This window comes from Tigriopus californicus, chromosome 8, assembly GCF_007210705.1.
Source record: "Tigriopus californicus strain San Diego chromosome 8, Tcal_SD_v2.1, whole genome shotgun sequence".
Taxonomy (NCBI): Eukaryota; Metazoa; Arthropoda; class Copepoda; order Harpacticoida; family Harpacticidae; genus Tigriopus; species Tigriopus californicus.
In genome coordinates this window covers 4277131-4290464 of record NC_081447.1, presented here as the reverse complement: position 1 = coordinate 4290464, position 13334 = coordinate 4277131, and the positions used below count along the sequence as shown (strand labels likewise).

Below are 13334 nucleotides of genomic sequence, written 5' to 3'. Positions count from 1 at the left end.
TACACTTATCGAAACTTTCATTTTTGTCACGCAGGAAGTGAATATGTCACCCACAAGAAACTTGCTCCTTGTGGCGGACCATTAGGTCCACCAACCGAATAAGTTGGAGTTGGTAGTGGACTGGTTTATTAACAAGTGTTCCTAGCTATTTATATCACAAGAAGAGTGACTAGTATGAGTAGGAAGAAGGGAAAGAGAGAAGAACATTGCAGGGTCGCCACATCCTCTTGGTTTCCTGATATGGTAAATTGACCATATGAATAACTGATAATGTGGTGCAAGCAAATTCCCGCTTGAAACAAAAAAAACGAGAGGAGATAGCTGAAGTTTGACGATATTTCCGTTCCTTAGGAAATTCTTCCAATCAAAAAACCTTACATTTTTTGCCATTACCATTTAATGATGACGATATCTGCAAAAATTTGAATGTTCTGATTGTCTTTCGGTTGTCAAACAACCTCACAAGTGAAGTAGGGCTGCACAGTCCTAATTAGTCAATGTAAATAAATTGATTAGTTTTGCCCCGTTTGAATGTGAGTGCGAAATGGCCTTTTTACCGATACACATCAATCTAGAGCCTATTGAACTCGTTGCCTTTTACCATGGAAGTTTTTTTTCAAGAGTCACTAATGGGAACCTAAGAAATCTTTTTTGATTGTATTCTTCGGGAAACATGATCGAATAATTCGTAGTGTGTCGTCTCAATACAAGCTACGCAGGTATTCCATATTTTTGATGTAAAAACAAATGCAGGTCACAATTGCAAGAAAAAGAATGCTTGTTGCACTTTTGTAAATCAAATCAAAGGTCTTCTACATTGCTTAGTAGTGCACTTTTTGCATCACAAAAGAGCCCAATACGGACAAGACAAAAGGCATTTAGTGGAATGCTTGGAAGTCAGAAATGTAACATTTGGAAGAACTTAAAATTTACAAGATAAACTATGGTCAGAACTTCTATAAATGCTTTCTCAAAGTTCTTACTTCTTAGTCAATTCAAAACTAATTTTTGTGGATTTGGATCTTCCTAGTGTTTTAAAATCTCATAACATAACAAATTGAATGATGTTTGCCAATGATTTGTATCGCTTAAAAGTTATGGGGTCTCCAACGTTATGTCACAATGGGCTCCGTAGTCGACACGATATTCCAGAGAAGAGTACATTAGGCTAGAATGAGATATTTAACAAACGATCTTTTTAAACTACAGAAGCCAGATTTTTTTCGTAATAAAGGCAACTATAACTATTTCGATTTCAAGTGCTTGGAAATGCTTAAGGTCAATACCGCTTTTCAAGGTGTTGCACAACGCCCTCCAGATCGTCTAATTTCTTACGAATAAAAGATTTTACCCTTGCAGCATTTGAAATGTTTCGCAAGAGAGTTGATGATATATTCATCAGGTCATGATGCTCAAGCAATATGTGGTTTAGCGATTAATTCTTGGCATCTTAGAACTCGTATTATCTCGTTTCAACGTGTTTGTCCAGACACAGAGGAAGAAGAGGGCGCCACCTCCTACAATGAAAAAAACTATATCGCCATTGACAACGCTTACCCTGTACGTTATCCAGGAGTTGCTCTCTCAAATCTTCTCAATGCAGGCCTCATCCAAAGGTTATGGACAAATAGTTGGGAACCAACAAAATTACGGCATTACGAGCGTCCACCAAGTGCCCGACTAATCTGTGCGAAATATATTTAGGACTAATTAAAAGCGGTAGATCACGGTCCTTGATGTGGAATTCCTTTCAGAATATTACAAATACCAGACCAACCACAACATATAAGCGAAAATTCTTACCTAGATTTATTCATGAGGCTTTATGCAAAAAGAGCGTAAGGCAACTATGCCTTGGATGAATATAAGATGAGAAAAAAATACTGTATGGACATGTTTCTCCCCACTTCAAATTACCTTGATATTTGGTATTTCAATAACAGGGATAATAAATTGTCCAATGTTCCTCTTCAGGAGATTGGTAACCTTTCGATAGTTTAACAGCCACAACCGTGTCCCAAAAATGCAAGTAAGGGCAACCTTGAGATCAGACGTAAAGCTATGGGCATGCTGAAGGCCGGTAAGAGGCCGAGGGGATGATAGGTGAGGCATTCCGTGCCCAACCTCGAACCATTTGAAAGTGGAACACTCAGTGCAAGAATAGCGAATCCTTTAAGAACAACCCAATCATTGGAGGTTTTAAATATTTTTTCTAGACTGAAATGGATCATTTTTGATATGGCACTCAGTGTTTTTAATCCTTCAACCTTAGATTCAATATGATCAAGACAATTTTTGAGTGGCAAGAAACACTTTTAGGGCCCCAAACATGACCTTTGAGCTATTTCCACCCTGTGGATTGAGCAGGGACTTGAATTTAATTGTAGGTTCCAAAATTTCTCCATTTTTCCACTTCTGTTGATTCGTTACGATTTTTGCAATTTCTTGAAAAAATACCAGGTTATCCCTTAACTTTCAAATTTAGTCTAAATAATCGCCGAAGGCACTTCCAAGAATTTCAGGACGTCTACTATTGTGAGACTTTCAACCTGAATTTAGTCGATTGCAATCTTTGTTGGACATTTGTTTTGGGTTATTGATTAATAAACCCTCGGACTGATCGAAGCATGAACGCATTTAAATCATAAATTTAACATCACCTTTGAAACCCCTGGAGGTGGACTCTAAATTCAAAGCCTCCATTCTGAAGGATCTTGAGTATTTGAAGCTTGACCATAACCTCAGACGATTACTTTTTCTTGACCCGTTAAGGTATCACCCTCCAGTAAAAAATCTTTTGCCTATTTCATGTCCTTTTTTGCAAGTAAAAACGCACTTGGCCAAATATTCAATCGACAGTGATCTACAGCCATGAATTTCAATTTTGAAGGACTTTCTTTTTCTTCAAATATTTTGCATTTTTTATTCGAAAAAAACGTCTTGAAGAGCAGAAAAAAGAAAAGTACTTTTAAAATTTAGATTTGGTATGTACTATTGCTAAGCCTTTGGCAAAAGTTTCTACTGCTCCAGTTTTGGGCCTAGAAATTCCCAGCAGTTCTTGATGAAAGATATTAGTTTCATAATTAATAATTGGTATAGCATCTGATCCACCCACGAATTACAATTGGCGGACCCGACAGCCAATAAATATAGGATTGATTTGGAATTGTGCCAAAAGCTTAACCAAGTTTGACTTAAGAACTGCCAACATATCAACTACGACAGAATAGATAAATCAAGATGCTTTTGAAAATTACTTATTGAATTTGCAGATTCAATTTTATTCGTATTTTGGAGAGAATGAAAGGCCTTACATAATCCCTACGAATATAAGCGAGCAGGAGACTGAATATTGAAGGAATCCAAGAAAGAAGAGAGGAGAAAATCATTCTTCAAACTGACCGGATTTCTAGAGAACTTGAATGTGCTTTCAAAACGCACGTTAAGCTAATACGGTTACTAGAATTGAACCTAAAATCATGGTTTGGACAAAGCTCATTGTGAATGCTTTTGAAAATGTATTGATTCGGATACCTTTCGTACCTTCTGCGAAGATTGTAGGGTCCCATCCTTTCCAGTCCCTCCCTAAAAGGTGAACTAACTGGCAGTTGACATGCACATACTAGAGTTAGCATCGTGATACTATCTCTTGGTTTAAAAAAACGCTCGATATATCCAACAGCACGTTTGAAAAGAAAAGCTTTCCCTATGCCCAAATGGATATGCATGGTAGAAAAAGCTTTCCAAACCTGTGGTTTGACATGTTTTTGGAGTGAAGAAATGAACGAATGCTAAACAAAGTCATGGTGAGCTAGAGTCTGACATCAATTGGAAACTGAAAGATGAGTTTTACTTGAGTTCCAAAAATGCATGTTATTGTGAAGAAATCTGATCAAAAAATGAAAGCCAATTATGAAGAGTCTGGACTAGAGCCTTTTTGAAAAGCCTCAATCAAGTCCGGCCAGTTTTGACAAATTCAAGTAAAAGCCTCTAATGCATTCGCACTCATTTGACTTAGCACTAGTTGCTCCTTCCCATATGGAAAATCATAATAACTATAATGCAATATGTCTTAAATTTAAATTTGTGACCAGATGCCATTCAATGTGATCTAATACAATTGTTTTCAATGTCAGGCTTCCAAACTAAACAAAAAGTACGGTGCAGCGACGAGGACAAAAAGTTCTATCCATTGATCGTGACAATGAAAATGTATTTGGTAATACTGCACTAAAACTCCCTTTTGTCTTCCCGAAGAGATCGTGATGATCCAGTTGTTGGCACTTTGATTAGATTCTAGCATGTTTAGAACGTAAGGCTCCGACATTTATCACTTGTTTTGTAAAATTTAAGCGTCTAAAATATGCAAGTTTTTTTTTAAATCATTCCGTTAGTTTCCATTTATTGGCTTTTATTGGAGTATTGTTTTTATTTTCAAAGGGTACTTCAGGGACGATTAATTTCCATTTTTCGTATCAAAAAACACGTTCACTATGCTTGATCCGCCAACTCGCTCGCAAGACTATTATCCCTCGGCCTTTTTTGACTTTATCAAAGTAAGAGATTCGGCCTTAAGGAAGGTCCACGTAAACTTGACCTTCCCCTTTTTCAACTTGGAACAACTTACGGGTCTTTGTCCGACATGGGAAGAAATACCTCTGCTATTCCGGTGATAAACCAGCGACAGTCTCTTTGAATGCTTGGCTTCTGGTAGTTCATGCCCGTCGAAAGGATCGAAGTTCGAACCTCCGCATGTTCAGTCGCTTTAAGAGCGGATAAAACCCAGAATGAAAATAATATAACGTGGAAGGAGGCGAATAAGAAAGAAGAGAACAACGGAGCAGAGAAGAAAGGGGGAATAAAGAAAGCCCCGAGGAGAATCGTTCCCCTCGAGAAGTACAACTTGTCCGTCGTGGAAGAGGTACTACGTAGTGCGTACCACCAAGGGTTGGAGAAGGATTCACCGCAACGTGGCGAAGCGACTAGGGTTTAGTGTTAAAGGGATACGAGGCCAACTGGGACTCCGACTTGACTGGAGGGGCTAAACCTATGGCAGAAGAGCAGTTCTCGTGAGCTATTCCATGTCGACAGAGGTTTTAATGAGTGTTCGTTCTGCCAATGCAGAGACAGAAAGTGACAAGAGCTAATGTCCGCTGGCCATGAAAAATTGAGCGGAGCTTGAGATTCCACACACGGAACACTGGACCTTCTTGAATCCATCTGAATTTCGGATTGCCAAACAGCATTGAGCGGACTCAACGCGTTAGTTTGAGTGTCAAACCACAACGTGGTGGAGATCGGGCTCAAGGGTATCACGTTAACCGTTCTCCACGACCTGATTGAAACCATGAGTGTCGAGTTTTACAAGCACCGCGGAGGCACCGCGCCCCCTGCAACAACAATCACGACAACAGCAACTTCTACAACAACAACAACAACAACAAGGAGAAGGAGGAGGAGCGCGAGTGTCGTTGCCCCTGTCCCCTCAAATCTAGCGAGAATGAGCTCGTTTTGTTTCCGAATTATCCTCGTTTTTTGAGCATTTGTGGAGGAAAGGCACACCACGGACGACGGACGACCCCTTCTCCGTCCCTGTCTCTTTCTGCTGCCTGTGTGCCCCTCATTCTCCTAGTCTAGTACGTGGATGGAGTTTGTGGAGACTCGGACCTGATCTGTCTTGCAGTGACACTTTCCACGCTGATTTGAAGTCTCATACTTTTGTCCAAGTCCTCGCCCGATCGAGAAACAAACTAACACCAAGTCCATCTGAGGCTGCCGTGGCGACTCTCCAATACTCTATGGACACCGTGTATTTCCAAGTTGAACTGGCCATTTCGGCGATGAGAAAGACAGACTGAGTGACAAGTGATTAGACTTTGGTGCTCCAAACACGACAAACACATACACACACACATAGCTTTAGTGACTTTCTCTATAAGCTAACTCATGTTTATGATCAATACAACGCATCCTTCGGGATTTCACCGACAGATATTGTGACCACTTTGCAACGGATCACATCTTCATGTGCCTCTATCTGATTATGAAAAATGCTGTGCCGGTAAGATTTGTCGAGTGAGGAAATTTTGTGGGATCGGATTGGAGAGGGAGAGAATCGATCATAATTTGCACTCTTTTGACCTAAGACAGCAATTAGAGGCCAGAAACAATAACTGATTGTCCCGGCGAATCAATTTATGATGATTTATGATGACTAGGAGAATAGGCAGTCAACTTTAATGACAAGGACATTCAGAAAATCAATTTCGACAGAAAGCCATGTTCTTTTATCATTTTATTCCGAGTACTTTCAAAACACGCTTGCCAGAGCTTTTTTGAAGACGAGCAGCAATACTGAAACTAATCTGGTCCTCTAATTAAAGTTTTGATAGCATTCTTGCTTGCCCAATATCAAACATCTTGCGATTTTAAGGCGTCAAAATTTGAACTTGAATCTTAATTCAAAGTTGTTCCTTCACGGATCTGGATTGAAATATACGTACATAAAAAATACAATTTCCACACTTCCATGTATCCCTTTTTTGCCTTCATTTATTGATAGGTATTTGAGGATGCGATTGAAAACATTGAACTAGTCAGCTCGATTCCTTGGATCCAAATATTCAAGACTAATATGAACGCTGAACTAATAGCTTTTGTATCATGTTTCACATGATTGAGTGTAATATGTTGCTCTATTATCGATTGGTTGTTACTTTATAATATTTTTAGCCGTTTTCTAATGGAATACGGCACAAAGCCTGGATAACAACAAATGATCCAAGAAAGAGGAACTGGTTCCAATTTTCAGTTCGTTAGTTGTGGGTGACGAAATATGAAAGATTCGACATGCAACTAAGCGATCGGCACTTGCTTGGCTTATTCAAACGACATGCTTTCTCTGGACTTTCAACAAAACCATTCTGGCCACGATTAGGCAAATGTTGCACAAATCATTTTAGTTCTAAAATGAACCACATTTGTCAGTCACGATAATATCATTTGCATGGATATATAAACAATATAATCTGATTTCACTCCTATTTTTTTTAAATTAATCTCTCCCAAAGTTACTATTAGCCGGCTGCAAAAGACGGTTTTCTCATCAAAATTTTGTTGATCCATGATCTTCAAAGCCAGCAATCTAAAAAAGTGATATCAGTATCATGATTGAAATGAAAAAAAATATATTTTTGGCAAACATGAAACAAAAGCCATCAAATCATTTCCTTCACATTGGCAAAACCAACAGGGGTTCTACCTTGTCAATTGAAAGGAATTGTACCTTTATTGGTTTATGACGGTGATTTCGTGCTGAAGTTTCAAAACATCCACTAAGCGAAACAACCGTTGCCACAGTGTGTATTTCTATCACAAAAGTGATCAACAGAATACAAAAGAAAGTTTCCATTGCAAGTGAAGTTCGTCCTTTTTTCATGGGCCAGATATCTCTGAACAATTTGCTTTTCTCATGATTTTCCTTCTCTTTCCGGAGAACTATTCCGAATAACAAACAACCATTCATACGCAGGTCTCTTGAAATACGAAGGATAATTGTGAAGCAAAGGGCTATAGTACACAAATTACGTGTAATGAGTCAATTTCCTTCCACAGCCCAGCTATGTAAATTCACTGGAATTTGAGCCCAATCCTTTCGCAGCCTTTGGCCTTTGAATGTCTGTGGTGATTTCCACGCTTCTTCGAGAACATTGTTAATATTTCAACACAACAATTCGGTCTCTTTAAAACGGTCGCTCAAGCACTGGATTGAACTTGGCCTTTGTCACACGAGAGTCGGCGAGGGTGTGGTGGCCATTAATCTCTAAGATTGCACATTCAATCGAAAAGACAATGATGACTTTCTGTGTATACTATGAACTTTTAAGAGATTCATCTTTGTACAACTACAATTCGCAGATACCTGAAGTTTCGCGTGTTATGGTGCTGAACGTATGAAGTCGCTGATTTGTCCTCCAAATGTCTCCTTATTGATGGAAGGTTTTATCTATCTGATCAATAAATCATATATACAGTTGTTGCCCAAAATTCAATAATTTCATCAATATGCTTTCTCCATTTTTTGTGTTGAATATCTGTATTCAAACCTTGGGCAAGGTCATTTTTGATAGTTTTTTTTCTCACCGCTGTATTGTTTTAGCATTTGCCGATTGCAAAGCTTGTTGGTTAAATTGAGAATAGACTTTTCTTCAATAATCAAGATCTTATTCTTAGTCCCATTGTTCTTTAGAAAATAGTATTGATTTAAAGCGTCAGCGCCGCACAAGCTTAATTGATTAACCTGTGGGTTTCCTTCCTTGATAATTAACCTGTGGGTTTCCTTCCTTGATATATTTGGTTATTCATTGCTCTTTTTTTTTTCATTAATAACCACCCCCTTATCATTAATTTTCAGCTCCTGGCAGCGGTATCGGTATCGACGGGTTGCATATCATACGGCATCTGTATGGCCTACACCTCTTCAGCCATTCCATCCATGTTGGCTCCAAACAATTCGCTCACAATTGAAATCGGAACCCAAGAAACAACCTGGATGAGTAAGTGTAGATTGTGTATTTTTTCGTGGATCCTTCTAATGTTGGTTCTGCCATGAGTTCATCTCTTGCATCGTTTTGTATGAACAGTATATAAATACAAGTTCAGAACATTTTTGCGGGGTTTGGGGGACAGTACGAAGGACCACTGAAACTTGAGCAGTCTTTGAGTTTTGAAAGGACTGACCCTCATGAATTTTTAACCCCGATAATGTGCAGAGGAAGCCATTCCAAGGAGAACTCGTTCAAAGTAAAACATTTCTTCGACGTTATTCCTTGAATACTAAAAGGCAATCGTCAAACTTCCAAGGTAATGCCGGCTTTTCAAAGCTCGTGCAAACTCACTGCACCTTGTCAGTCGTCCTGAGAATATTGATATTTTCAACCAATTGAGAGAGAGAACGAGAGAGAGGTCAAGAAAGCTTTTGGCCTTCGCGAGATACGCAAGCTAGCAAGGCCTGAAAAATCGGGCACTTATCGGGTTGGAGTCGTTTTTACGGTTGGGGAGCCAATTAAATGAAACCTATCATCCAATTCAACTCAACTCAGTGGGTGGCTTTGGACCACAAAGACCTGCCACGTTTTTCTGTATGTCCACTCCCAAGAGCGAAATATTCAAATATGAAAGTATCGATTAACAATTTCTGTCTACGGCAAACATTTCTAAAGAGCCAACAGAACAGTTCCTCAATATGCCGCGCGACCTGATCCGAGAAAGAGAAGTACTCGTTGAGAAAAGTTTGCGTTCTTTCTTTCTCTCTAATAATCCATGTTCCAACTCGAAGTTCCTTGAATGACAAAGAAGAACTTGTCCAATGTACAAGACCCCTGCAAAAGACGGACTAGGAACGCTAGGAACGCCAAACAAAAACTTTCTTTTCGTCCGGACTTTATTCAGTGCCTTGAAATGTACACTAGTCGCTCCCTCCTCGCATACTTTCCTCACGAAAGATCTCATGTTCCCGAAACCAATGGAACCATTTTCTGGAATTGCTTCTGGTAAACTAGTCCTGAAGGAAAGAGATATGCTAATGACGTCGGAGCCCTACTCGAATTATCGCACCTAAAGCATTTCTCACCACTGAAGTCATTTGGGGAAGTCACTTCCCACATATCGCAAAACACGCTGATTTTCATTCCGGCCACCGGAAGAGGGCCGAGTTTGCTCCAACTCACCTCAAGGAGGGTGATTAAATGGAGTGTCATGGATCCAGCAAAAACAACCTCGACAACGGGGATTGTTTGCATGTCTCCCCGACTTTTGCGGTGGTCACTTGCCAAGAAGAGGAGGGGAGGGAGTCCGGGAGGATGAAGAGAGGGGGAAATACCGTGGGGAAGTCGGCATTGTGCCTTCTTCACGATCGGCTGGCCTTGGCGTGAGCGATAAGTGATCGATCGAGTTGTCCTCAAATTCAATGCGTCAAATTGGCTACGAAGACTTTACTACGTCGACCGCTGTTTCATAGCTACACCGATGGGGCTTTGTTAATGCAAATCGAACAAGCTCTAAAAGCTTCTGTATTATGTAGGCTTGTACACTATTGGTCGAAAATGATGAATATCAATATATATATATTCCTATTTCAAAGGCGTTGAGTCTAACACTGTTTGTTTCAAGTTAATCCCACGTACATAAGATGCTTGTTTTTGTTGGGATATAATTCTAAAGCCCTTCAATGAAAGCGAATAGTTAGGGACTGGGTGGCCAGGATTTCGTTAATGCGCCCAAGTTCCACACTTTATCGTGAAAAAGTTGAGTTTGAGTGAGGATCGAGCGAGCCAATGAGTGAGTGAGTGAGTGAGCTGGTCAAGAAAATGGACCCCGATCAACGCACGTAGATAGGTCGAAGCGTTGAAATAAGATGGATCATCTCTCTGGGCCTGACTTAGGATGGACCTTTGAGTACAAACTAACGTCTTAACATTTGTCAACCCTATCGGTGACGAGTATCTGAGATGAAACTCATTGCGTGCCTTTCATGCTTTCCTTCCAGGTAGCCTTCTCGCATTGGGTGCGCTCTTTGGCTCATTAAGCGCAGTCTATCTAATGGATGCTATCGGTCGAAAAGCATCGCTTCTGGCCTTTTCCGTGATGAGCCTCTTCATCGGATGGACTTTGTTAATGGCATCCAGTCAAACGTGGCAGCTGTATGCCGGGAGGTTCCTGTTAGGCTTAGGTGCTGGTCTGGAGATCACCATCTCGCCAGTGTACATCCATGAGATATGTCGTCCAGTCCTAAGGGATATCTGTGGCAGCTTCCCTCAGGTGTTCATCTCCTTGGGGATTCTTCTGTGTTATATCATGGGCAGAAGCCTCGAGTGGAATTGGTTGGCCTTAGCCAGTTGTGTCTTCCTGTGCCCGTTCACATTTGGCCTGTATTTCATTCCGGAGAGCCCACCTTGGCTAGTATACAACGACGAGGAGGACTTGGCCTTCAAGTCCATGGTGTTGATTCGCGGCGAGGAATACGACGCCACGGTGGAGATCAGAAAAATCAAGGAGAAGCTGGCATTCCATCGCAATGACCTTCACGCCATTCTTCATGAGACCGACGCGGACAACCTCGACCATGAGGGTGGCAAACCCAAGTTCCAATGTTGGGAGCTGCTTCATAGCTCCGTCTTTTATCCGTTCATTGTGATACTAGTGTTAATGTTCCTTCTTCAATTCTCCGGCCAAGGCGCAATCACCTTCTACACCGCCATGATCTTCAAGGAGGCCGAATGTGTGCTAAGCCCCAAGGATTGCGCTTTCATTATCGGGATAACCTATTTCCTCTCCTCCATATTGGGGCTCGTTCTGAAGAAGCACTGCGGAAGACGGCGTCTCCTTCTGATTTCCGAATTCGGCATGGCTGTGGCCCAATTGTCCATGGGCCTATACTTCTACCTTCTCAAGGCTGATGAGACAGTCCTAGACCCGAACGTAAGTAGTACCTTGGACGAGGTGGACGAGCAAGGTGAGGATGCCACCGTTCTCTTGGAAGATCCATCCCACCCTCAGGCTTTGAGTGGAAAAACGAATTGGGCCGCCCTCACCAAATTGGAGTACGTGCGATTGCTGCCCATTCCAATTCTCGTCCTCTTTACTCTCGCTTACAACATCGGGATGGGCAGCCTCACTTGGGTGGTGGCCACGGAAATTCTCCCGTTACGCTCCAGACGCTGGACCCAAACCATATCCAATGTGACTTCCAACTTTTGGTGGTTCGTCGTCACCAAGACATTCCATGACATGTACTATAATGTGGCCCCATTCGTGCCTTTCTTCCTCTACGGCTCGGTGTGTGTGTTTGGCTTCATTTTCATTTTCATTTTCCTGCCCGAGACCCATGGGAAAACGGCGGAGGAGACCGCCAAAGCATTCCATGGCCTTCGGCCCATGCTCAAGCGACTCAAGTGTCCAAATTTGTGCCCATGTTTACCTTTGCGGAAGCTCAAGGCACAAGGCAACGCCACAACTGCATCCACAACGACGACGCCTCATAATCAGCCTCCGCAGACGCAACAACAAATTGAACTGACCAACAGCATCAGCTAGGGATGCAAGCCTCCCAAAACTTTGGGAGGGAAAGAGTGCTCAAGCTTGGGATGCGAATCTCGGTCGGGGGAAACCACTCTAATCTGATTAGAGCCAACTGAAAAGGCCTTGAAATATGATGGCCCCGAAGTAGAGTCATCCCGCTTTATCGCAGACCACCAGCTAGCCAAACGCAGGCACACTCACACCCACACCGACACACACGGGCGTTTGTGACAAGAAATTGCTCTGCAATTTCTGTCTGACAGTGCGTGTTTCACCCATTGCGCCAATCCAGGCCTAGATTTCCGCAAACCTATTTTTTGCTCAAGACCTTCTCCTACACAAAATGATTTCTCTCCTCTGGTTATTTTTTTTCTTCCTTTTGATGTAGATCTTTGATAAAGTATATACATTGGCAACCACATCGATGCCTTAAGCACCCTTTATTCGATTAGAACTTGCTCTATTGGGGAAGAAGCATTCATTCAACAAAGTAGCTAATTTAGCAAATAAGGTGTGTACCATACTGAAGCAAGTAAACAGGCAATTCTAGTCTTTTCAAGTCCCCCTCCTCCTCCCCCTTATCTTCTTGGCTCTGTTTCAGATGAAAAAGTGAATCAAAGACGTCAATTATCCCATAACGATGATATCGTCGACCCTTTAAACATGATTGTACAAAGAGCTGTCGATGTCGACAGAATAGAGCCGCAAAATCCCTATTTTGAGTAAGAAAAAATGAAAAAGTAATATCATTAACCCCAGCGGAAGAGAGACGTGATAAAAGTATTCATAAAACATGAGCCTATTGAATCCAATAAAATCTATTAAAAGTGCCATCAAACAGCGTAACATACTCACCCAAGTCAGAAAATCATAGACAAATGTCAGCGTGATATTTTTTTTTTTTACTAAAATCATACCGTTTTTTTTCAGGATTCGGGATTTAAAATTCATTACTGGAAGAATGACTATAAAATTATTATTTTTCTCTCGTGAATTCAATTAAATTTTCGTGCATTTGAAGTTTCAGGATGGTAGTGAAAATTCTTGACAATTTGAAATAGCACTCAGAAGTTTGCCAGGAAAACAAGATCAAAGCGTTAGATCAACCTTAATTGTGGACCAAAATAACCCAAAATCTGACGGCAAAGATTTTTTAACTTTTGATAGAAAGATTGGACACCTGCCTCGGGGGCGGATAAGAGTTCTGAAGATTGGTGTAATCCGGAAAATTGATAGCCAGTTGTAGTATTTTTAGA

At 41.1% G+C, this 13334-nt stretch overlaps 1 protein-coding gene across 3 annotated transcripts in view; it reads left to right on the top strand.

Moving 5' to 3' along the window:
• The window catches only part of LOC131885764 (facilitated trehalose transporter Tret1-2 homolog), a 36004-nt gene extending 23507 nt beyond the window's left edge, over nt 1-12497 (top strand). For 2 of the 3 annotated variants that reach the window (XM_059233914.1, XM_059233915.1), the window contains exons 2-3: nt 8414-8555; nt 10547-12497. In XM_059233914.1, coding sequence (XP_059089897.1) covers nt 8414-8555; nt 10547-12093 — 1689 coding nt within the window. In that variant the 3' untranslated portion in view covers nt 12094-12497. Of the gene's footprint in view, nt 1-5058; nt 6062-8413; nt 8556-10546 lie in introns of those variants that run through there. The other variant, XM_059233916.1, reaches the window with a different exon arrangement.
• Nucleotides 12498-13334: the final 837 nt, after the last annotated feature.